Consider the following 26,558-nt stretch of genomic DNA (forward strand, 5'->3'; position numbering starts at 1 on the left):
CGATCGTGATGAAAGCAAAAAAAAACATGATGCTCCGGCCCTTTAATACACCCAAGTGTACCTAAAACGTACGAATTCGTTTTTTTTTTCGATTGAAAACTTTGCTTTTCTTTCCCGTGTTTTTTTTCTGTTTCTCTCATTTTTTTCCGTTTTTTTCTCGCAACAATTGCTGCAATCGGAACTGGAGAAAAACCTATCAGTGAGAACTTTTTTCGACCAGCAGTTTTGTAGGCAAAGAGTTCCGCGAATTTCGAATGAAGTTTTGTATAAAGAAAGGTTAGTGTAGTTCAACAATCGAGTTTCGACTGCTTTTTTAACTTGCTTACTAATAATTCTTTATAGAGACTCTTTTTCGGTTTTGCTGCAGGTTTTAGTGTTAATCAAGGAAAAAAAATTTTTAAATACTTCATGAAGTTTCTTTGAACTTTAAGAAATTTTGCGAAAAAAAGTTAGATATAACAATTTCGATTTCCTATAATACATTTTTATTTCAGCTTAATGATATCTATATTCATTGTAAATCAAAATTACAAATCAAGTGACAAATTTTAATTGACATTCGAAGCGCCATTCCAGTCAAACATTTAAACGCTTGGTTCAAAATAATGCTGCTTGGACACTCGTTGCAAATGACTGTGATTACAAGTTAGGTACCGGAGATTCTTTTTCAAGGGTTCAATACGATTCAATTATGGGCGAAATCGAGAAATTGTTTTTAATTCGATATTATTTTTGGATGAAGATGACGATTAGAATGAAGGTTGATGAAGATGGTGTTCACTTCTGGTTGTCTTATAGGTTGGCTGCTGGAAATTGTATGGTGAGAGGGAGAAACAGACAAAACAAGTGCTCCTGGGTTCCCTCTTTAGCGTGCGAAATCTTGTCCCGTTTGAAAATCTCCAGAACCAGTTCTACTTTTATCCAATCCTGTCCCTTCATCTGAAAACAAAAAACAGTGTATTATGTCAGATAAACTAAAAATTTGGTACGCGTTTCTTTTTACGCATCAAAGTGATTTTTTGAGAAAGCGTATTCTTCTTTCACTTGTCTTAAGTGTTGTTTATGAATGGTTTCTTATTTCTTACAATGTTATCAAAACTTAAACTAGTAGAAATGAACATCGTTCATTTCACTGATTGTAAAAAAAATCGATAATTGATAGAGCTGAATCTAATCAGACGAATATGATAATATGAAACTACTCAATAAAATAATTGAACAGGTGATTTTTGGAAACTGACCAAATCTCTGAACTTAGAGAGATCTACTGCTTTCGGAGATTCAATCTTGTAGCACTGGTTCAGACTTAGCTTCTTCCCTTTCAAGAAGTCCGCTGAACACACATTCTCTGCCGTCTTGTTGAAACCTTTGAGAAGTTCCAGATCCTCGGCATCGCTCAGTTCTATCATCGAGTCCGCTGCTTTTCTCAGTTTTGAGCCAGTTTTGAACAGTCCGCAAATGTCTCTCAAAGTGCTGGAAATGGTACAAACATGTGTACATAAAAAATTCATGATTAAGGAGTCAAAAATGGGTTTAAAAAAATAATTGCCGAAGTGGTCTCCAAGGAGGTCTCAAAAATTATAAATATTTCGACAGCTTTTTCATCGGCACTTTCGTCAAACACAACGTTGGCCGAATAATCAAACATCATGCATGAAATTACCAGGTGTTGTCAAAATGATCGAAGATTTCCTTGACAAGTTCTAAAGTGTCGTCTTCATAATCATAGCTGTAGTCGCCTCCGTTTTCCACATCGGCTTCCATAACCTGCTCTCGAAGCAATGCTCGAAGCAACATGCACGGGAACTCTCTCTTGATGATTCCGATGTCTATAGACACTGCCGCCCTGACGTCCAAAGTATCGCTTGGTTTCATGTAGCCGACAGGTACTTGAGCCGATCCCTTAATACACACATCGCCGAAGTTTTCTGTTCCAATTGTGTTTTTCTCGTTGCCGATTGTCAGCTTTTCCACAGTTATGTTAGCTACAAAAACAACAGCTACACGGTTAAAACTGCTGTGAAAACTGCAAAGAAGTTGGATGCTGGCATATACCGATTCTTCATTTGGATTTCCCCAAACAAATCCAACATCAACAAAAGTTTGCGTATAACTTCTGTTTAAAACAACTCTTGCGTAAGTTTTAACTTCTGACCAGCTAAAAAATGAACAATTTAATAGAAAAAGCAAACCGTTGAAAATCAAAAAGAGTTTATCTGAGTTTCAGATAAAATTAATTTTCCAAAGCACAAACCTGTTCCCTCTGGCAAACAAGACGGACACATTTGACTTGAAGTCGAACTTTTAATGCCTCCCGTCAAACATCTGTGAGCATTAGAAGCAGCGATAGACAAAGAAACAACAACAACAGCTGTCCAAATTAGATGCATCTTGATGACCAGCTCTCAAACTTCAGAACTTTTGTTGTGGGAATCGAAAACACAATTTAATCTCACAAATGATTCTATTTTGATTTTAGGTATTCTATTTTGAAGTTGAGGTCCACATTCAAAAATGGGTTAAACAATTGTGACAAGTAATGCGATTAGAGAAAACCGGGTCCCAAAAGAAAGTCAAACTTTACTAAAAACGATTATAACAATTTATTGTTCCGACTTTTGAAGAAAGCATAAAATATTTGTGCTCGGTGTGCTTTTTTCTTCAGACAAACTTCGGCTTTAAAGTGTTTTTGTACCATGTCAAACTTATTGACATCTTAAGCTCACATCAAAAAGATATTTCAAATGTGACGATTTTCCGAAAGTTATGGCGGTTTGAAAACTGACAATTAGGTTAACTTGGGACAATTAGCGCGCAATCTATTTCATTCTCTTAATTCGTGAGCGGCAATTTAATCCGCATCATTAAATAATCAAACTTAACTTGAAGCAAGCTAATTGGAGGTATTGATTCGCTACAAGGCGCTAATTATATAAATTTCTAATATAGCGTATGGGAGGAGTATTTGAAAAAAAAATCTATTTTTTTTAAATTGTTTTTTTTTTATTGAAACATGACTTACATTACATCCTTCATTTTAAAGAGACAATTGAAATATTTGGAACCTGGTACAAGCAGTCTTGTTGTTCCGACTTTTGAACAAATTGACCCAATATTCTTGCTCTGGGTCAATTTTTTTTTCTTCAGACCAATTTTGATGTTTGAACTTGCGAGTTTGACAGTTTTTTATCACCTAAAAATTACAGTTGTTCAGTTCAAAATGAATTGACGCAAGCAATTCATTCCTGTTTTTGCGTTACCAGAAAAGGCCTTATATTTTGCCTAACTTAACACTGGAAGTCACCTAACAATGAAATCATAAAGTTTTCGAATTATGTCCCATTATTTTATTAAATTTTTCTGCTTAAAATAGCTGTCAAATTATTCAGGGCTTTGCATTGATACAAGCAGTTTTGTTTTATTACACTTGCGAGATCAGGAACTAGACTTTTTGCCTTCAACAATTCTCCTTAAAAGTCATTAATTTGATTTATTATGGTAACTTAACAAATTCTAGGTTCCTTCTTACTTGGCCGAGATGTGGAAACCGTCGCTTTTGCACTCTAAAGTCTGGAATTTGAGTTCCGGTCAGGCCTTGATTTTTTCAGCTGATATTGATTTGTCGGATTTCCTTTTCTCTGCGAAGTATTGTCGGCTTAAATGTCAAATCAGGGATTTTGTTTTATTTATAAGCAAAATTCATTGTAGTTGCAAGTGAAAGTTTTGGTTATCGTAGTTCCAGAGGGACTTGAGAATTTAAATTTTTTAAATTTAAATTAGGTTCTTTTCTCAACTGGTTTCTGCTCAAAAATCAACTGCCTAGTTGCCACATCTTGGATTTTTCTTGAGCTGTAAGCTAATTTCATTGCAAATGCAAATGATTGTGCTATTCTATCTGGTGTCAAGAAGGAACTAAAGCTTTATCGGCATGATCTGTTCATAGTAGTTCCAGAGGGATTTGATAGTTTATATTCTTAAAATATAAATTAGTTTTTTTTCTTCTCAACTAGTGTCCGCTCAAATATCATCGGCCTAGTTGCCGCATCGCGAATTTTTCTTGTGCTGTAAGCAGTAGGCAAATTTTATTGTGGATGCAAAAGAAAGTGTTGTTCATTGTGGTGTCAAGATGGAATTAAAGCTTCATAGATCTTAAAAAAATCCTTTTTCTTCGGCTCAACATATAAAGCAAATTATATATAAATTAAATGAACTTTAATTTAATAAAATTTTCACAAAGTTAAAACTTAAAAAACGTTTACTAAAAATTTTTTTAAACTTTTTTCGGCTCCTTTTTGTCTGGTGAAAAATTTTCGCTTTTGTTTCCTCTTTGAGTTTTTCCATTGCTGGTTTGCCTAGAACAAAATTCTATCAAGATCTACAAAAACATTGCTATTTTTTTAAATGTCTGGATGTCTGGCTGGTTTGCCTAGAACGAAATCTATCAAGATCTACAAAAACAAAATGTTGACAGACCCGGTTTTCTCAATATTTGTCGTTTTTTCCGACTTTTTTGATTTTATGTTTGAGCTGTATCGCAAGAGGTGCGAACCTCCGCTTCGCTTTTGTGTATTGAGTGTACCTAAACTCCTGAAATAAAAAAATTTTGAAATGTTTAGTCGCAATAGTACAGCTCTTCACTGCAAACAAACTAAATGTTCAATCAGCAAAAATCTTGCCTGCCACAAAACTCATCAAATTATTGAACTAAAAATGCGCATTTTAATCATATTTCTAAAAAGTATAATCATTTGGCCAATCGCGCAACTAGATTGAACAAACAAATGTTAACTCATGCCAAACAGGAAAGAAAGTAGAAAACGATTAAAGAGCAAATTTCTACGAGATAAGCCGATTTCTGTATAAATTAGAAAAATACGCTGACCAGCGTTGAGATTGAAATTCAGCCTCAAACAACGGCTTAAATAAGGTACAGTTAACGTTGCATCACACATGGAATGACACTCAGTGCTCACTATTAACATTTTTCAAATAGAATTAGTGAGATGAAACTGTTTCTGAAAAGTGTTTATAGCAAACACGAAACAGATAGAATGTCATTCACTCCATCTTTTCAAAGGCTATTTTTGCGACCAGTTACAAATGAAACAAACCTGCTCGTATTAGGGCAAAAATCCTGCATGTTCCGACTGCCTTTTAGCGTCTATGGAGCAAAAACCAACATAAAAAATTTAAATGCAACAAAAATAAATAGAAAAATAAAATATTAAAGTTTGAGTTTTTTTCGAAAATCATCCACCCACACGCCATATGAAGGACAAAGTGAAAAATTTAGCTTCTTAAAAATCAAGTATGGCAAATCAGCTTCCTTCAACCAATTTGGAACGATTACTAAGTCGGATTAAGTCTCCACTTACGCGTTAATAGCGCGAAATATATCGCGCGTTAATTGTCCCAAGTTGACCAAAATGGCAATCTTTAAACCCTCGCAACTTTACGAAAAATTATCACAGGTTAAACAATTTTTTAAAAATAAAGCTCAAGAAAACAATGCCTTTTGAATGATGCAAAAAAAAAAATCCGTCAAAAAGGCTAGTTGAAAAGTCAAAAATTGTCTGAAGAAAAAAAACCCACCCCGAGCACAAATATTCCGTTACTTTCGCTACCAAAGTCGGAACAACAAGACTGCTCGTATCAGGGCCAAGCCCCGATTGTTCCGAGTGTCTTTAAGGTTTATTGAGCAGTAATAACATATGTAACATTAAAAAATTAAATGTAAAATGTAATAAAATAAAAGGGAAAAAAAATTCTAAAATTTGATTTTTTTTCTTTGAAAATCATTCGCCCACAATCCATTTAAAGTACAAATCAATAGATGTATCTCCTTGTAATAAATCAATTATGGCAAATAAGCTTCTTTCAACCTTAAAAGAAGTTAAAAGAGTTAAAAAGTCGAAATTTGTCTGAAGAAAAAAAAACCCACCCCGAGCACAAATGTTCCGTTACTTTCGTATCAAAAGTCGGAACAACAAAATTGTTCCTATCAGTGCAAACTTCTAAGGGTTTTGCGTTTCATTTGAAAACATTGATAACATTGTGACATCAATATACTGAAAAGAAATAATACGGTAAAAGTTGCAAGCCACAACAAAGAATATTCTGATTTTTCAGAATCTTTTCTGAACCTACAATAAGACAAACAGTTTCAAAGCGCATATAATTAAACGTGCAAACAAAGCCAGCAAAGCTAATGTAAAGCACAAAGGAAAACGTTTTTAATTTTGAAACTGGGTAAAGACACTTTACCATTGGATTTTTTAAAAAGAATCAATTGACACTTCGTCAAAATTGAGAACAATCAGTTTGCTGGTTTGTTGTGATAAATTGCACCACAAATCATGGTACCTCATCGAGTAACTACATAAAACTGTTTGCAAAAAGTAAGTTTTGACAGTTTTCAAATCTTATTTCAAAATAAAATTTAAAAAATTTAATCGTTTCACTCTGTCGTACTAATTTATCCAGGGGCGGATTTAGGGGGGGGGGGGATGCCTCCCTCCCTCAGGGATTCGACTCACTGCCGACCCAAAGGGTCCCGCTTTTGCAATATTTTGTGATATCCTTATTTGGCAACGGACCCTAAAAACTTTCTAGAGGCACCTTTGGCGCGAATATATACTTATTTTGAGGGGTGAGCTCTAGCTGAAAAAGCGCCATTTGACGGTCAACATTTTCCAATTATAGGCCAAAAACGCCAAACCAAAACAGAGTCTAAAGAGGCTAACGACCCTGGCCTAAGGTTAAAGAGGCTAAATAGGCCAAAGCAAAACTGGGTCTGTGGGTCTGTTTAGTCCTTTGGGAGAGTTTGGAAAATCAGTTTGGTCGTCGATCTAAAAAAAAGTTCGACAAAATTTTCAAATTTTTTAACATATTTTTGAAAATCCGCACCCCCGGTTGTTTTATTCAGTCACTTTTCGGTGATGTAAAATGTCAAATGTGAAATTTATATTTTATCTCAATTATTTTTTTCAAAGTTGTGGGAGCTTGAAAACTGCCAACTTGGCCTTGTTGTGGACCAAAATATGCGCTATTTGAAGAATTTATTCACAATTCTGAGAGCATAGCGCGAGTAATTATGCATGGCAAAAAAATTCTGCAGAACAAAATCGTTCCACATTGAATTGAGGCTAGCTAATCGGTCGTAATAATTTCGTACGAATCAATTTTTCCCACTTGATCTTTGATATTGTGCAAAATTTTTCAATATTTTATTTTCACAAAAACTATTCGATATGGATTAAGGGGCAGTCTGGACATTCAGGGCTTTGCACTGATGTACGAGCAGTCTTACCTATTACGCATTACTAGACGCTAGGAAGATCATTTTACGCTTGGCTCCGAAATTTTTTTTTTTTTGAAAATTTCTTCAATTGAATTTTAGAAGATATGTTTCAAAACGTTGAAGCGCAACCCTGATTCAAAACTTTGCCTTGATTTGAGCATTCTTGTTACATTTGTAATATAACTCAGAGTAAGTCGTTTAAATTGATGATAATCTAAATTTTTAAACCTTCCTCTACAACAACCTAAACTTGCTAACAATTGAATAGAAGTAATAATATTCACAGTTTCACCTCACTGGGAGAGACTAGTTACGCTTAGAAGGGGACGCAGTGTAGGTCCTTAATTGATGGAAAGAATGAGAATCTATCAACTTCATGAGTTTGCAATGACCAACAGATTCAAACAAGTTCAACAGTTTCAAGTTCATTAAAGACTACTCTGAGTTTTGCCCTGATATAGGCAGTACTGCTCATCTGTTGAGGCTTGCTGTTTTAACGAGGTTTGTTGTGGTAAAGTTCTACTCTTGAATTTTTTCTCGATAAAATCTTCTCTTAAACCTCAAATTTAACAAAATTTTGAAAAGTTAAATTCTTATTGGCATTACTAATTTACAATTCTTTCCTCTCAGTTTTTTCTCACTGAATTTACTTTTTACTTTTCTAGGCTTTATCAGAACACTACATGCAGTGGTAGGAACAGACACAATACATGCTGTGAGTCGGCGTCCTTGTTCTCGATTTTTTCTCCGTTGTTGTCATCATCTCTCTTCACGTTGCTTCTCTTCATGAGTTCAATGGTGATGTCCAGTCTAATCTCTTTGAACCCAAACGCCTGAAGAAAAAATGCACATCATAATCCATATGGCAAGACTTTTTAACATGCACTGCCAAGTTAACCATCAGTGTCTAAATTAGTTCTTGTTCTTAAAATGAGTAGATTCATCTGAAATTTTTTTTCATGGGTGTGCAGATAATTAACTAAAAGATTTAGGAGTCTTTTGATTAACAAGCAAAACTCGGACCCAAAGCGCATCTCTCTCGCATAAGTGATTAAAGAAAAGAGTCAGGAAAAAAAAGAGAGTAAATACAACGTTGTTCTACCATCTCCTTGTAGGTCGAAATGTCGAAGGCCTCTGGAAGACTAAGTGGGAAACAGTCATTTAGACTCTTCAACTGTTCTTGCAAGAAGTCGGCTGAGCACGCATTCGGTTCACTGGTATTGTACCCATCGAATACATCCAAATTGTCAGTAGAGTTGTTCACAGCTCCATCCAGGATGTCTCTCAGTCCCTCTCCGGGTGATAAGAGTTCACAGATGTCGTATATGCCACTGGAAACAACATTAATATAGTTGAGGGTCATGCTTATGTTTGCTGCGCATCTACAGCATGTCAAATTGTGTTTGTTAGGTGAAGCGATACTTCCTTCTGGTTAATGAATTTGTTATTGACCCAAAAAAATGAGAAGGTCGAAATCCGTGTGATTATTTTTAAGTTGAACAAGACAAGCAAACACAAGCAAAAGCTGCCAATCTTTATAAAACAAGACAAGCAAACACAAGCAAAAGCTGCCAATCTTTATAAAATTTACCCTTTATTCTAATCGAAACTTTTAAAATTCAAGATGTTTTTCAATTAAAATTGCCAATTGCAGCAAATTGACACCAAATATCAAAAAAAATTGTAATTTTCCACTTAAAATCAGCTAAAAAAAATTCAAATCTGACCATGTCTTGTAGTCAAATTTTTCCATTAGCTTTTTGATCCATGGGTGAGTTTTAACATCTACTGCATTAACTTCGTCCTCCTCCTTCCCTTCGGCCATATCCCCATCCTCTGCTGCTTCTTTCTTGGGGAAAAATTGATTCTCTAACATTGCGTACACAGTCCCACAGGGCACCGGGAAGGTCAACCCGAGTTGTTTGACCTCTACTCTTAGGTCGACTTTGAGGTCAAGTGTATCTGTGGGTTTCACGAACCCGATCGGTATCTTAGCCGACCCCTCAATGCACACGTGACCGAAGTTGTCGCTGTAGATGATGTTCTGCTCATTGCCCACCGTCAACTTATCCAGCTTCAGGTGCACTAAATTTGGTGATCATTGATTTGACTTCAGCAAAAAACTTAAAGCAAAATAGGCCATGCTTAAAACTGGCGGTGCTAAACTCATGTTCGTCATCGAACCAGGAGTCAGTAATTTTAACACGAATTAAAAAACCAATGAATTATTACAGGGGCGGATCTAGGATTTTCTCGAGGGGGGGGGCGGTGGGGGTCGGTGGATTTTCAAAAAAATTTCGAGCATTTTTCGACCTTTTTTAGGCCAATTAAATTGATTTGTCGAGCTCTCCCAAAGCACTAAAAAGACCCTATTTTGGCCACATTTTCTAAGCCGCAGGCAAAATTTTGAAAAACAGGCCAAAAAAAGCGTTTTTAGGCACATTTTTTTGAAAATTTTGACCAAAAAAATTGCGTTTTTTGGCGCGCGCTCCCCATTGTATATATTGTCGCCAAAGGCGCCTTTAGAAAAGTTTCAACCAAAAATGCCCGTCAGCCAAAAATGGATATCTCAAAAATGTACAAAGGGGGACCCTTTGGGTCGGCAGATGGTCGAAACCCTGAGGAAGGGGGTGTCCCCCCTTCCCCCTAAATCCACCCCTATATTGTTAAGATGTTCTATACCGATGGTTGTCCTAAATGTTCACTGAAGTCTTTGTTATTAAGCTTTGATATCAGAGATATAGAAAAAAGTAAGAACATACGATCATCTGGTGGCAAACATGCCGGACAATGTTGAGTATGAGTGAAGTTTCTGATGTCTCCGCTGCACTTATTTTTAGCCCAGCAAACACCCAAAACAGAGGTGAACACCAGAACTTCTATCACGATCTTCATTTTCGGAATAAATTGAATGGACTTAAGTTAATAAAAGTTCAAAGAATTATTTTCATTTAAGATTGGTTTTGCTTCAATGTAGAAACAAGATAAGAAATTGGGTCACGCAAATACGTCAGTTGAGTTAAGACGACACGCTTCAGATCCTGTGATACATCTTTGACCAAACTGAAGCAGCAATGACCTTGCGTTATCCGAAGAACCATTGATAAACCTTAATCGGAAAAAGGGGGAATAATAGAACAAAAACCATTATTACTTCAGTGAAAATTATTTAAAAATATGAAATAATAATTTTAGTAGAAAAATATGGGGGCTAGCAAATTAGACGAAAAGCAAATTAGTCGGCTCCAACACAACGAGATTTAGACTTTAACTTTGTTTTGCAAAACTAGCATTTTAGACGGAAAGCAAAGGGCTAACAAATTAATTATTTAAAACAAAACTTTACAAAGACTATTCACAAAGACTTCACAGTATATCAAAATGTTTAATATAAATCATTTATAAAAATATTAATGTGAATATTATAAAATGTTTTTGAATTGCATAACTTATGCAATGAGCTTGATGTGAAACTTTGATTTGCATTTTAGCAAGCTCTATCGAAAGTTAATTGTAGTCAGTAAACAATTTTCAGACACGAAGTATACAATTACGTCTGCCCGCATCGAGCGCCCATGGATCATATCATAATTGATTATTTTGTCATAATATGACCAGTATCTATTAAATTACGAAATAATCGATTGTGGTCATCAAAAATGGATTATAATCCTATTATTTTTTATGTCAATATAATCAATTATAGTTGATCAAAAACCATTAAAAATGGATTATAATCCTAATATTTTTATGCCACTATAATCCATTATAATCGATTACAATTGGGTATAATGGATTTTTTCGAGAGGTTTTTTATTAAGTTTACAAATTTTTTCAATTTTACCTCATTTCCTGTTTAGTGCAGTTGCTACGTATTACGTTTTATAAAATGTTACGTTTCACATTAAAATTTATATTTTTTGTCTCTATTTTTTTTCATTTCATCTCAGTTTAACACTTCTTTTTTTTCGCAGAGTAGGGGGATATGGTTTGAATGATGTTAGGGTGCGAGTTATTTAATGGTAGAATTTGGGAGTTGACTGGTGATTGAAACCACCCCCCCCCCCCCCCAATTTACCCCTTCTTTAGTTAGGGGAGGTAAAAAAACTTGAGAGGGTGACGCTTTGACATGGAATACATTCTGCGAATTCCCAGCGAAATTTGCAATTTTTCTGCAAAAATAATCGAATTTAATTCAAAAAACAATGTTTTATAATGGATTTTAATGGATTTTTTTTTCAAAATTTTTTCGATTATAATGAAATAACTTGACAAAACTAATCGATTTTATTGCCAAAAATAATGGTTTATAATGGGTTGTTTTTCTCCAAAAATAACTTATTATAATAGCAATATAATCGATTTCGTGGTCTGAATTTTACATCTTTAATATTCTATAATGGATTATGTTTGTCTCGGGAACCCATTACAATCGATTAGAATGTATGGGCGCTCGGTTCGGGTAATTACCTATAAATGCAGTTTTAAACTCTTTTTTCTGGTCACGTCTAATTTTCTTGTCGTCTAATTTCATAGGCCCCGAAAAATATTGGCCACCTTCGAAGTTTAGTGGAATCAAGCACCGCCTCAAAATGAAAGCTAGTTCTGATCTGCCTATGTTGTTTTAAATTCAGAAACGGATTTAGGGGGAGAAGTCTTTTTTTCCCCAAGAATTGAACCTCGTTTTTATAATAACAGAAATCATTTCAATTATCAATTGGTGTTTGTGAAGCAAATTCTACTTATCATTTTTTTTGTAAAATCATTTCAAAACAAATAGCCAAGCAACTCATTCGGGTGAAACATAAGCTCGCTGGATTTTTTTATGGCCATACTTTATTTCTAAATTAAAGTGAATATAGATGTTTATTAAAAGTGGGTCAATTTCCTGAAGATTTTTTTTCTTCAAAATTGTAAATCTAGGTAATGATGTTTTCGAAGCTTTTCTGAGAAGTCCTCATGAGTTTTCCCAAAACCTCGAAATTGCTATCAAATAGAGAAGATGATAATGGCAAATGGATTTTCAAAAAATTAGTACCCAGTCCAGTTTCAAGCGTTAATAATCGAGTATATTACGATTTTAGTACCAGTCTTACTAAAATTGAGAAACAATCGATTTTAATCAATTAATAATCGATCATAATCTCTCTTTTTAAAATCAAATTTCAATTAACTATAATCCATTATAATCGATTATTTATTCGTCTATTTTTCGATACAATTATAATCGATTATATTTGATTATGATCCATTATTTTTATTCAAATTTCTAGTTCATTAGTTTTGCCCAAAAATCCATTTTAATCGATTCTAATTGATTATAACCCCTTTTGTTTGTCCATTTTGTCTTCAAAGTTGCATCTAAATTGCTTATATTTTCTGCTTTTTGAAGACGTTGGTTCCTAAGAAAAATGAGAAAAATACTTTTAAAGTTTTCCTAATAATTCAATTTTATAAGTTTTTGTTTCGTTTCTTCCCCATTAGAGTTGTTTTTTGATGCATATTTTGAGATTTTTTAAACACCAAAACATCAACAAACTGATTTAGTTTCATCTACCGCGGGAATCTTTCCATTCATATGAAAGGATCTCTATGAAACTTTTGTTTCGTGGTAAAACTTTGTGTTCAGATGAAGAGTGTTCAAAGTGTTCAAGAGATCTCTTTTTTAGAGATTTGCTTATTTACACAAAAATAATAACCCATAAGATATAATTCGAATACAGTTTTGAATTGACAAAATATCGGCAAAAAAAGAAATTATAATCGATTATAATTGATTTTAAGGGTTTTTTGTAAGAACTACAATCAATTATAATCGATTATCAGAGATTATAATCTCTTGGAAAATATCACGATTATAATCAATTATAAATCCTTTAAACACCTAATTTTGGCAACTATAATCAATTATAATTGGCAAAAAATCATAATAATCCGTTAAAATTGATTACTCACGCCTAAACTTGGATGCGGGTAGCCTCAAAAACTTTTTTTATCGAATTGCTTCTTCTTGATTTGAAATATCCACAGATTTGAAATTTGTTCGAGAACTTGAATACTGTTACCAAAACTGGCAAGGGATTATTTATAGTAAGTATAGGGTCAAGTGAAGCTTGCAACTTTATGTAGGATCAGCCACAATTACCCATCCTTACAACGTTGACCCTAGTGTCTTGGTATTCCAAAATAAACTTTTCGAATAAAAAGAAAAACCGACTGCGAATGGAATAACAATCTGGTTTAGTTTTTGATCGTATTGGGCACATAAAAGCTTTCTGCAAGTCATTTTGCCAATTTGCTAAAGATGCTACTACCTAAGCTCATAAAAAAACACACGAGTTATGCGCCTATGCAACCGGTTTTGTTCCAGTTTTCTGTATTTGTTCACATTATAGTTGCTGACTCTACAAACTGTGAGATATGACTAGAGTATCCCTATAATATGTTGAACTGGATCGAAGCATTTATTAGATAGAACACACCAACTGAGTGCATATGCACAGAACACCAGTGAAAAAATAGCCAGTCAATTACTTTTACCAATTGCGATTCCATATAATCGATTGCCATGGCAAATTTGGACAACGTCAGGGGCGGATTTAGGGGGGGGGGGGGGGGGGGGGGGAGGGGAATTTGGCCAAAAAAGCGTCTTTTTAACACTCTAGTAGAGCTCGGAAACTCTATTTGGTCGACCTAAAAGAAAGGTCGTCAAAATTTTCGAAAATTTTTTGAAAATCCGCCCCCCCCCCCCCCCTCGAGAAAATCCTAGATCCGCCCCTCATACCACGAAAATCACATACCCGCCCCACGTAACACCCCCCTCCCCCCACGTAACGCCCCCACCCCCATGTACCCCTCACCTCACCTCACGTACCCTCCATCCCACACCCAACCTTAAGCCCCCCCCCCCCCCCCCCCCAGGGGGGAGGGGTTGGTGTGGGATGTATAGGCAATTTCTTGTAAATTTTCATAAACGCGATTGAAAAAAAAAAAGAAAAAATGAATTTCAGCGAAAGAACAAAATAACTTACTTAAGTTTAACAATATTATGAAAAAATGAAAGCTAAACACAAAAAGATTTAAGTAAATCGATTAAAATCCTCTATATTTGATTAAAAAAGATTGTTTTTCTTTTGCTAAAATTTTTTGAAAATAATCGAGTATAATCGATTATAATCGATTATATGAAGTTTTTATTGCTTAAAATTATTATCATTATAATCCATTTTCAGTCGATTATAATCGATTATTTTTGTTATTTTACAGAGACTGACAATGAAAATCCAGTGTAATCGATTATTATCTATGAAACTTCGGAGAGGGAATATTATTGTCTTGAATATTGTCTGATTATAATTGTTCATAAACTTTTATAATTGTTCATAAACCTTTTTTCTATAAAATAGCAATCTCGAATTCTAAGAACAAAGCAATTTGAGCGATATCGTGAATCGACATATTTTCAAATTATTTCGAAGTTTTAAAAAAAGTTCTACATTTTAAGCAATATAATTGGTAATTTTTATGTAATACCTTTAGCCATATAAAGAACAAGAGAGTGTTTTGCGTCCTCTTTGAGATAAAACTTTATAAAAGTTGTTCATCAACCGTACTAATATATTCAAACAAGTGTATTTCAGTTAAAATGTAGGTAGTAATTTTTTTTGCGTTTACGTTTTTTTTTTTAAATTGTTTCAGTTTAGATTGGTTTGAGCAACAACATTTCAAAAAGTTTTTACTGATGTTTCAGCGCAATGATAAGTAGATACAAGCTACTTTTAAGTTTAATCAAACTCTCGCTAAGAAATGTTTTCTTAGTTCATTGAAAAGGGACCACATTTTTTAACAATTATATGTTTTCAGTTGTTTTACTTTTTTCTTTTTTTTCATATGCTAAGTCAGGTAGCCCAAATGATTACTCGTAAGAGCTCATACTAATACGCTAAGTCCAATTCAACCACGACTCGATTGAAATTTTGAAATGATCAAACAAAATTTCCGATATTTGAGAAATTTTTATTTGAGAAAATGGAATTTGATTATTTTTGAGTAAGTAAAAATATTGGGTCACCGATCGCAACAAAAGAATAGGTTTTCAGGCTAAAAAAGTAAATTTAATTGAGAATGAAACTAGTTTCAGAAAAATCATTAGCGCATTGTTATCTAATCAAAAGTTTCGAAATGGAGTGACAAATTGATGTAAAAAGCACAGTCTGATGATGTCAAGATATTTAACAGATAGTGCACTCACTACTCAATCGATTTCAATAAATAATACTTAAAAAAATTTATTCAACTTGAAAAAATATAAAAGAAAACAAAATTTATGTGTTTTGCGATCAGTCTGTCGCAATTTAAAAGTCAAACTGGTTTCTAAAGAAAGAGCTTTCCCTGTTTTACGCAGCACAAAACAGACAAAACTTGAAGGCAGTATCTTTCTCTCAACAGGTTGAATATTGCACCCACCGAGTTTTGGTTTATCTATCTGCCTTCGGAATGCCCGAGCTAGATCTACTAAGACTCTGAAGGCAACCGCTCCTCCAAAACAAAATCAGTTTCTGATTGCAATTCAAATTAATATAGTGTCGAATTCAGACACTAAAGAGTCTCCGGGCTTAGACCTGTACTGTTTTTTTTTTCGTTTCAGCTCAAAGGCAAGTCCAGTGCAGTCACTGGTTTCGTGTCTTGTTCAGTCTGCCCACTCGTCCTAAAATCCTAATTCTATCCACTTAATGTCTTGCTTTCGTTTACGTAGGTATTACAATCCCTACGTCTGCGTTCGTAAAAGAAAAACAAAAGTTTTTACACCCCTCCGCATCGGCGTTCAGGGACCTTTCCAAATTGGCAAAAACAGGATCCCTCCGAATTGGCAAAATTATGACCCTTCTGGATTGGCAAAAACGATACCACTCCAAGATGGCAAAAACGGGACCCCTCCGGATTGACACCCTTCCGAGTTGGCAAAACAGGACCCCTCCGGATTGGCAAAAATTAATCCTTCCTGATTGGCAAAAACGAGACCTCTCCGGATTGGGACCCTTCCGAGCTGGCAGAAATTTCAACCAAGACCCTTCCAGATACGGCCTTAGAGCCTTTTATGGAAAATCTTCTAACTAGAACAGGTTCATTCTGACTTCGGAACCCTCAAACTTAGAGGTTCAATCAAAAAAATTTCAAACTCCCCACTCAAAATTTCAAATTTATAGGTTCCGCCTAAATTTTTCCGTGATTTTTGTTCTATTGACCTAAAAATTATCAATCTGAGCTCTTAAAGGCAAAAAAATATCTTAAATTGATCAGAAACGTTTCAGCTGGAAAAATTTGCCAAAAACAATGCAGTTTGGATCTCTCGGGATTGATGAGCCCACTAAACCAAACTCGTTAGGATCGATTTCACTGAGGCCAGGAATGTTGTTGACAAACAGGCTGTAAAACTTGTGGATTCACTAGTGTACTTTGTCCGAACAACAATCTTTATCATACTAACTCAAAAAATAAAAAAATAATAATCTGCGTTGTTTCGTTTTTCCAAAAACTACGAAAAAATGGATTTCGGTATCCAATTGGTCTTAGCAAAGTCCGCTCTGAATTCAACCTGTTCTCTAGTTATAATAGTCAACTTTCGATGTAACTCACTAACTTAGTGCTTTTTTATCTTCTTAAAAAATATGGTTACCTCAAAAAAAAGTCGCTTGTGGGGAAATCAAAATAGCACTAGTTTGGCCAAAAAAAGGTCTGTTTACGGTGTATTTGACTAGAAAACGGTATCGGATTTTTAAAACGGTAGTATAATTGTTAGTACTAAAACTTTCATACCCCTCTTGGTCCGTTCAATATCAGAATTAGGTGCTTAACTCGGAAATTTGCTGTTCAATAAGGTTCACAACAATGCAGTCACTTTCGAGCCCTCCACAGATTGATATCGTAATTTCTGTATCAGATAACATTCAAAACTTAGGAGCCATACCCAGAAGTTGATGTTCTTGTCCTTGAGACCCTTTTTGCTGCTCCTTGCACTGCTTGTCGGATCAGTCTTCTACTCCAATCACTTGATCCTTCCTGATTGAACGCAAATTAGCGTTAACGTTCTGTAATTTTCAAACATCCCTACAGTACAGGCACAACAAAAAAGGCTACAGGTTGATAATTACGATCCTGGTTTGATATAATTGCTTTTATGGACAATTTATCTAACAACAACAAACGGGCAGTCGGATCACATCTCTGTGGTAGTCGGTCGTATTCTGAAGTTTTATTTTGATTTTTTGGGAAACGGTAATTTTTTAAAACAATTTGGCTATATCATGCTCCACTTCATCGCAGCAACTGAAAAAAGAAGTCAATAAAATTAGAAGATTCGAGTTATAATTGCGAGAAAATTGACAGCAAAAAGGTCTAAAGTAAAATCGCAATTCGCAATTATACTGCGAAAATTCATTTGATTAGAGCCTCTTGTACCCGATAGAAAACACGGTGATTTTCTATGAGAGTGGCTTTGCTGGACAAGAGAGAACCTTGGTTGGGCAGGTCCACGAGTGAAGCTGCTCAATGGTCCAGACAATGATATTACTTGAGTAAAAACTAGTTATTCACTCAGAGTTGCTTTAGTCCTTTTAATTACTTGCTTGTAGAGTCGCGTTACTATGTCAATTTTGAGTTTTCTATTTTTGAGTGTAACATGTTAAGTTAATGCGGGTCTTAAGTTGATCCATCTGAAATAGATTAATGGCCCACTGTCTAAAAAACATGCTGTAAAAAAACTGATGGCTTACTTGAGTTTTCAACCCTGTTTCTAACGCCCTTCGCGTGTTTTAGGTTTTTAGAGACCTAGTCATGGGGTTGATTTTTGTTCTAGACAAGAAGTGTGTTTTGGTAGTAGCCTTTAAGCTATAACACGATTTGGTAGTCCCACGTCTTGAGGGAACCGAATAAGCTCCGACATTTTGAGTTGCAAAAAACAAGAGGCAGTGTCATTGACCCTTGAGCCAATAGTTTTAGGGCCTTTCTCTCTTAACTTTTTTTCTGACGTAGGCGGTTGACTGTTACACTTGTCTGGGGGATGATTTATACCGATTTTGTTTGTTTTTCTACAGTTTTCATATTTTTCGATTATTTTTATGTTTTTTGGTTTTTTCTTAGGTACTATATTATTTTTTGTTTGATGTTTTGTCTAGCCTGTATCCTGAGAATTTTTTTGTTCATATACTAATCAGCGAACAACGGCACGGGCAATTCGCCCACCCTTCAAGATACGTGAATTTTCTGTCTTAACTATGTTAAGAAGCTAAATCGGGGAACCCGGAAGGCTTCCGTGGTCCAAACCATTCTTCCGGCTCTTGGTTAAGGGCCTTCTTTCACCATCCGCTCGGCGGAGAGTGCTTACATTGACAATCCGTGGATCAAGATAATTTTAAAAATTAACATCAGAGAAAAAATTACACCATTTTAATTCGGATGAGCTGTAAAGCAACTTTTGCTCTCTCTATTTTTTGTTTAGTCTTGACTCAATTTTCTTGACTCAATTGTCTAGAAGAAAAAAGGGTTTGAACTTCATTTCATTTTTCCGGGTAGTTTAAATCAGCACTGTAGATACCGACGGAAAATAAAGCTAGGTAATGAAACGACTGGCTATCGTCTAAACACAGCTTCACATACCTTTAATCGTCTCTACCAAGCCAGTTCAATGTGTGGTTCCTGATTATTGGTTCGACGAAGTCGTTACAACCTAGAGGCCATCGGCCTAACCGCGCAAATAAATTTAGTTATATACAAATTAGTGAGCTCATGGCTGGGTCTCGCAAGACCACGAGGTCACTCCCAGAATCAGGGCTACTACTTAAATAACATTGTACTTTTGATTTTGTTCAGTAGATAAAATCATCATATCTATCGGAGATGGATCAACACTTTCCCTCAACCCCTAGCTTCTCATACTCTAAAAATGAATAGGGTGTTACTTTAACTTCAATTCAAGACATTCCGGGAAGCTAAAAAATTTTAAAATACAGTCCAAAATTTTCTCCGGTAACCTTCCGGATTCTTGAATCTGAGTGAAGAAACGTCTCCTTCACTATCAGGAAAGGTAGCAAATCCTCCAGTCAGCCCTCCTGATTCGCGGGAACTGCTGTGTATTGATTGTAGCTGCACAATCGTTACAACTCCGAGCGCTCTTCTTCAAATATTGATGAAGGTATTTTTTTCTCGTTCGCTATGTCTGTCACACGTCTAATGTTGATTCGCGAAAATCGTGTCTGCTTTTCGCGGTTTTAGCTGTTGCGAAGATTGAGATTCCTGTAAATTGATAACTTGCTTTTGAAATTCTTGACTGAATTTTGCTGACATAGCATACCATACCATTTCAGACGTTTAAGAGCTAGACCATCCAGTGAAATTCCACCATTGGCCAGTGCTGTTATCAAAAGATGAAGTGTGATGGTGGCAAAAGCAGTTTTTTGCTGTTCTTCTTCTTCTTCTTCTTTCTGTTACGACTTTTGCAGGTCCTAGAATGGGACTCGGGCTCGCTCACTGCTCTCCTCCGTGTATGTTCTTCTTATGACGCGCGAGATTTGTTGCACTCTGGTCCTCCCCGCATATGTCGCATATCACCCGTTTGCCTTTTGGGGGTTCCTTAGTATGCCCCTCGCATGCTCGCCTATGGTTCGTCCATGGCCCTTTCTCGTTGAACGTGCGCATGCAATGCGGGCATGTGAAGGTCGTGAGACGCTCGTGGTGCATTTTCCTTTCATGTTGTGTCCTTCCACCCTTACTGGCGCACACTCGCTCACATCCTTCCCATCTACATTTATAGACATTCCCCCTTGAGTCTTCGGTATACTGTGATCTTCTGGGCTTTTCCTGTCTTCCATTTACGTTGCACATTTCATTTTCCCAGTTCTCAATGACTTGCATCCGTTCCTTAGTCAGTATCTTCCACTTTTTCCTGTCGCGGGTGAGGTTCTCGAGGTCTGTCCAATCCTTTCCCATCTCTTTAACTAGCCTCCTCCAGTATGAAATAAGACCATTGCGCAGGGTGCCCTGTTGTGTCGGCTCCATTTTCCAGTGTCCTAGGACGACTCTTTTCACTGTCCTGGTATTGGGCATTCGCAGAATGTGTCCTATTCGTTCCAGGGCTCGTTTTTCGATTTTGCACCGAATTGATGGTATTCCTTATTTGATACGAGTTTGTGCTGGTTTCCTGCATGCGTATCAAGGCAAGACCTCTTCCGCCATTCCAAATATGCCGATACGCCTTGTCCACCACGCTTTGCATCTTATTTATGTCTGTCTTTGACCATGGCCTCACAGCTGAGTCAAATAGCATTGTAGACTCAACTGTGGCTTGCACTACGATAGCTTGGGTACGTTTTGATAAGGTAGATTTCCATAACCACCGTTTGATTTTGTACCACGCGCAGTACCCTCTTTTTATCCGAGCAGCCTTGTCTTCATTTTTACCGATTCGTGTCCCTAGCATCCTTGTTTTATTGGCTGCCTCAGAAGCGAAGGATATGTTTTCCTCCTTGCCATCGTGGCATTTTCTTCGAACTGGGCGAGGGCTTCCTTGAAAGCTGTCTTGCCTTCCCTCAGCTCACTGTTCCAGCCAATAAGGGTTGAGTCGTCCGCGAACAAGGAGTCCACTAAGATGAACTTCTCTTGTGTACTACTTCTCGTCGCTCTCCGTGTATCTACGGGGGGTAAGCTATTGCCGGGTCTCCAGCTCCACGCGAGGCCGTACTCTTCGTCGTTACTCACTGCCTGTTGTTCCCGCATTTTTTGTGCTAGTCGGACCGCTTGAGTATGGTAGATGTTATACAGGATTGGTGATGTTGCACATCCCTCTCTCAGTCCTCGCTGTAGCCTCCAGTTCTCTTTACCCTTGACCCTGTAACAGGTTTTCTCATGGAGGCCTTTGATTATTTCCAAGACACTCGAAGTGACGCCTAGGCACTTCAGAATTCTCCATAGGAGTTGCCTGTTGGTTCTTGGGTACGCTTTTGTGATGTCTAAGAGGGTTGCCCCGGGGCGCCTTTCATCAATTTGTTGACAACAACCTAGCACTCTTCTTGTCTCCTCGTCCACTCGCAGGACAACTTGCGTAGCATCTGCTGTAGAGCGGCCGCTACGAAAGCCATTTTGATTCTCATCCATGGCGCCTATCTCTTCTGCCCATCTTATCCTTGTGGCAAAGAGCCTTGCTTTGATCCGGCTTGCCAATGGTAGGAGACATACCCCACGGTAGTTGTCCGGACAGTCTTTTGCACCCTTCTTATGCAGTGGTATCATCCAGCCCTCTTTACAATCATCTGGCCAGTCCGATGGACTGGTACCTAGGAGATTGGTTATGCAGTTGTATAGGGCTATTTTGGCGTTTCTGCTAAGGCATTTAATGCCGTCCATTCTGATACCATCGTTGCCCGGCGCTCCGTTGCTAATTCTTTCCAGTTGCTCAGTGAATTCGGCGAAGGTGATATCCTTCTCCAGGCGTTTTGCCGCTTCTATCGCGATTGCATCTTTCCTCTCTTCTGTTTCCAGTGCTGTGGCCTCTATATCCTCAGGTTCTCTCTAATACCTGTGCTTAGATACCGCCATAAAGTGCGCCCGGTATTCTTCTGGGCTGAAGAACTCGTCCTCTATGGTTTGCGTATCCTTGACACCGATCCGCCTCAAGGTTTGGTACAGCTTCCGCGTGTCACCCGCCCCTTCTGCGCTCTTTGCCTCCTGAACTATTCGTAGCCACCACGACTCCTCCCAGCGTTTCTTGTTCTTCTTAATTTGCCTTCTGGTCCTCCTTCTTTCCTCCTTCCACTGAGATAACCGCCCCGTGCCACTGGAGGCTTCGATGCGCCGCGTTAGTTCGCTAATCTGCCTTTTATGTTCTTCCATTTCGTTCAGGTGCTCGTCGATCCACGGGCTCAGTCCTGCCTTTTGTCTGATACCGCACACTTTCGTGGCCGTAGCTGTCACTACGTTGGTGAGAGCTTTCCAATCAACTTCACCTTGTACTGCGCTTAAGCCTTCATCAACACCTTTCTCGTACTCTGTTTTCGGGCCTTGTTCCCTTAGCTTGTCCCAGTTGATAACTGCTTGTGGCTTCCTTTGACCAAAGCTTTTCGACCTCCACTGTAGGTTGCATGACATGCTCTTGGGCTCATGGTCCGGGAGTTTACACCTGGTGTTGATGGTTCTTATGCCCCTTGCAACTCGACTCTTTTGCGACTGCTTCATGACAAAACCATCTAATTCGTGCCATGTATGGTAGGCAGGGTTTTTCCAAGTGCCCCTATTATTGTGACGGAAAAAACTGTTCACCCAGCAGAGTTGGTGCTCATGACACCAGTCAATTAGATCTCTTCCTGCTCTGTTGGTCTTCCCTAGACCAAACATGCCCGCAGCTTCGTCCGCCTCGCGCACCTGGATATCTCCCACTGTCGCGTTGAAGTCACCTCCTATGACCAAAATGTCTCTTGCTTTCCTGGTCTGGAGTTGACTGCTAAGCTCCTCACGGTACTCCTTAAAGACTTCGGGGTCGCTATTCCACAATGGCTGATAGAGAGCTATAAGTTTTGTGCCGTCCACGCAGACCGAGGTGCTTCTTTTTCCGCATTCTCGTTGGCAACCTTGGTCGCGCCAGTTTACGGCCCATAGGTCTCTTAAGAGGACTCCACTGCATTTCCCATGGACGAGTACTCCATAGAATTCTTTTGACTTAAACCACTTAATGCCAGGAGTCTCCTCGTTCATTTCCGAGAAAAGCACTAGCTCCACTTCAGATTTTGCAATTTCCCTTAACATCTCGCAAAACCTGCCCCTTCTTGGGAAGCTAGCTCGTGCCTTCCTGACATTCCATGTCCAGATTTTGGTAAACTTGTGCTTGCCCAGAGTTTTTCCCGGTATTTGACCATTTTTCTTCCCGTAGAATCTTCCTTCTTCCTCTCCTACGTCTTCGCTGCTTCTGTCTTTGCAACAGTTTACCGCTTGTCTCCGCCGGCTCTTCTTGTATCGGTTGGCAGCATTCACCTAGGAACGATGGGGACCATCTTCCATCCTCCCCTAGTTTTGTGCAGTCCCAGTGGATCCATTCGCTGCAACCGTTACATTTGACCGACCACGTTTTGCGTGTTATCCCCTTCCGACACTTCGTGCACTTCCAGGTCTTTGATGGACCCGGGTTCTTCTCCACGTCGTGCAACAGTGCAAGTCGGATTGCCGCTAACGCGTGCCTTTGTCTCGTTATCGCCTTGTTTCTCCTCCGGTGGTCGGCTACTCCTCCGGCGGGTTTGATAGGTGTATTTGACTCAGCAGTGTAGCCTAGGCTAAACCCACTGCTGAGCCTCAGTACCCCCCCTGGTTTGGCTTTTGTTCTCCTTGACGGATCTGCGCTTCTTCCCTCTTGCCGGGACCAAACCATGAAGAACTGTTTTTTGCTGTTATACACTGCGTCCTCTGCGTCGTCTTGCATTGCTTGATTGCCGACGTCATGCCTTGCTTGATTGCCGATGTCTTATTCACTCCAGTTGCGGGATCTGAAGTCGCGGTAGTGTTTTTTTAACGAAAGACGTAAAAGAATCTATAGAATCGCGTAACCCACTGGGCGTAAAATTGATAGTGCTGATATTCTCAAGAATTTTAAATCATCTTCTTCTTAGAATGATTTTTAAAAGCCTAACTGCGTAACATAAACCCTTTCCCTTTTTTGTTTTCAATGTTTTTCCTAAAATGACCGAATTTGAAGTAATGTTCAGTTCTACCCAGATATATCTACACCGTATATCAATTTATGTCCAACACTGAGTGACTGTTTCAGAAGAAAGTGAAATAATAAGAATACAATATGATTAATTCAATTTGATGAAACATTGTAAAATTAGCAATCAGATGGAAGAATGAAAGGGAAATTTTTTGAAGAAAAAAATTTGCAAATATAGTGATGCTTTTGGAAATTCAACGGGTTCAGTTAGCCTTCCAAAGAAAAAAATTTCTTAATTAGCACTGCATCGAGTTAGTGAGTTTCTGTTGCACCCCATGAGCTCTTCTCTTCTTAGTTCCCTATCCAAATTGCCCGAGCTAGTGGTACCAAAACTTCAGGGCAACCTTTTCCGAAAAACAAAAGTTTGTTTCAGATTTTTTAGCATGCAATGGTTTTTCAAAATTTTTGCGACTTGGAAGCGAATCCTCAAAAAAATGCCAATCTCCGAGGCTGATGATTTCTCAAAGTTATTTTTGTTCTAGACATGAAGTGTATTTTGGTAGTAGCCTTTAAGCTGTAACACGATTTGGTAGTCCCACGTCTTGAGGGAACCGAATGGGCTTCGACATTTTGAGTTGCAGAAAACAAGGGGCCTGAGTTTTGGAGTTCAATTTTTGTGATAATAGTTTTATAGAAGACATCGCGTTTTGTGTATTTTTGACATGTTTATTTCAGACACCTGATGTCTCATAGGAAGTTTGAGGCACCAAGGCATGGACATTTAGGGTTTTTACCGCGAAAGCGTTGCAAGAGGGGAAGGGGAAAGATAAAGGCATTTCCAAAGGATGATCCTTCTAAGAAGCCACATCTTACTGGGTTCCTTGGATTCAAGGCTGGAATGACCCATGTAATTCGCGAGGTCGAAAAACCAGGATCGAAATTGCATAACAAAGAGACTTCTGAGCCTGTGACTATAATTGAAACTCCACCCATTACAATTGTTGGTTGCGTGGGATATATCAAAACTCCCGGCGGCTTAAAACAAATGAAAACAATCTGGGCGAAACATGTGAATGATGGTTTCAAAAAACGAATAGTGAGAAATTGGTATCGAACCAAGAAAACGAGTGCGTTCTCCAAGATTGGATCCCGGTATGGATCTGAGAAGGAAATAGAGAAGTTGAAAGAGTTGATGAAAAAGTATTGTACATCCATCAGGGCAATTTGCCACACTCAGATGGTTGTTAATAACAAAAAAAGAATTCGTTCGGTGCAGACGAAAAGAGATCCAATAATGGAGTTCCAAATTAACGGTGGAACTATTGCTGAGAAGGTTGATTTTGTTGTGAGCAAGTTTGAACAGGAAGTGCGAATTAAAGATGTGTTCAATTTTGAAGAAATGATAGACGTTGTCTGCATCACGAAAGGTAAAGGTTTCAAAGGAGTAACTTCTCGATGGCATACGAAGAAACTTCCGCGGAAGACACACAAAGGACTGAGAAAAGTAGCTTGCATTGGAGCTTGGCATCCTGCCAGAATTCAGTATTCAGTTGCTAGGGCTGGACAGAAAGGGTATCATCATCGAACTGAGATAAACAAGAAGATTTACAGAGTAGGCGATAAGGACGATATGAAGAGATCTGGAATAACGGAGGCAGACATTACCAATAAAACTATCAACCCGATGGGTGGATGGCCACTCTATGGATACGTCAAGAATGATTTTCTGATGATTAAGGGTCAGTTTTTTTCTGTTTTTGTTTTTCAAAAAATCATCTAATTGAAACTCAACATTTTAATTGGTACAGTGTGCCTTATTGCTTAATGCCAATGTGAAATTAACACGAAAATAAGCATCTCCTATTTCATTCTTCGCAAGGTGGAGCTTTATTTTATCTAAAATGTACCATAAACTGATATAACGTTGACCGGCATAATAAATGGGTATTTTATAAAACCTTTGAAGCTCTTAGATAGTCAGACGGTTAGTCAAACATTTACGTAATTCGTTGCAGATGACTATTTGATTAGGTTCTTGTGGTGGACCCAAGCGTAGGCTGCTGACGCTGAGGAAGAGTCTTCTATCGCATGTGGGATCCAGGAGTGCGATGGAGAAGGTGAATTTGAAGCTAATTGACACCACCAGCAAGAAGGGCACAGGTAGATTCCAGACCACAGCCGAGAAAAAGGCCTACTATGGACCGAGTAAGCGGGAGAGGACCGTTGTCGTGTCAGCTGGAGGCGATAAAACTGCCTGAAATGAACTGTATTTCACGGTGCTTTAGAGTCGTTTTACTCAATTCACTCTTGACCCAATCAGTTTTTGTTGTCACTTGCGAAAGCAAGTGTCTTGTAATCGGGAACTAGACTTTTTTCCCCGCAAACAACTTTTCTTACAAATTTTCAACTTGCTTTATTATTGAATCTTCACAACTTCCAGGCCTTGACCCAGAGGTAACCTAATCGCCTTTGCACCTAAGCTCCGGGGTTCGAATCCCGACTGGACATTGTTTTTTCAGTATGTACACAATTGAAGAAATTTTTCGGTAAAAATTGATTTGGCGGAATTTC

The 26,558-nt window shown here is 37.8% G+C and overlaps 3 protein-coding genes across 3 annotated transcripts; 1 reads left to right on the forward strand and 2 right to left on the reverse strand.

The window, feature by feature from the left end:
* Positions 1-7,871: 7,871 nt before the first annotated feature.
* LOC134855348 (uncharacterized) lies at positions 7,872-10,343 on the reverse strand. Its single transcript, XM_063871850.1, has 4 exons — positions 10,063-10,343; positions 9,028-9,385; positions 8,403-8,631; positions 7,872-8,133 (listed from the first exon to the last, which is right to left on the reverse strand). Exons 1-4 carry the CDS (start codon positions 10,193-10,195, stop codon positions 7,972-7,974), a joined length of 882 nt encoding a protein of 293 aa, XP_063727920.1. The 5' UTR covers positions 10,196-10,343; the 3' UTR covers positions 7,872-7,971.
* Positions 10,344-19,822: 9,479 nt separating this feature from the next.
* On the reverse strand, positions 19,823-20,284 carry LOC134851928 (zinc finger protein 695-like). The gene has a single exon (XM_063868239.1). It carries the CDS (start codon positions 20,282-20,284, stop codon positions 19,823-19,825), a length of 462 nt encoding a protein of 153 aa, XP_063724309.1.
* Positions 20,285-24,687: 4,403 nt separating this feature from the next.
* Positions 24,688-26,306, forward strand: LOC134840537 (uncharacterized). The gene is made up of 2 exons (XM_063856419.1): positions 24,688-25,726; positions 26,019-26,306. The coding sequence occupies exons 1-2, from the start codon at positions 24,730-24,732 to the stop codon at positions 26,243-26,245; spliced, it is 1,224 nt and encodes a 407-aa protein (XP_063712489.1). The 5' UTR covers positions 24,688-24,729; the 3' UTR covers positions 26,246-26,306.
* Positions 26,307-26,558: the final 252 nt, after the last annotated feature.

The sequence above is a fragment of the Symsagittifera roscoffensis genome, chromosome 1 (assembly GCF_963678635.1).
Source record: "Symsagittifera roscoffensis chromosome 1, txSymRosc1.1, whole genome shotgun sequence".
Lineage (NCBI taxonomy): Eukaryota > Metazoa > Xenacoelomorpha > Acoela > Convolutidae > Symsagittifera > Symsagittifera roscoffensis.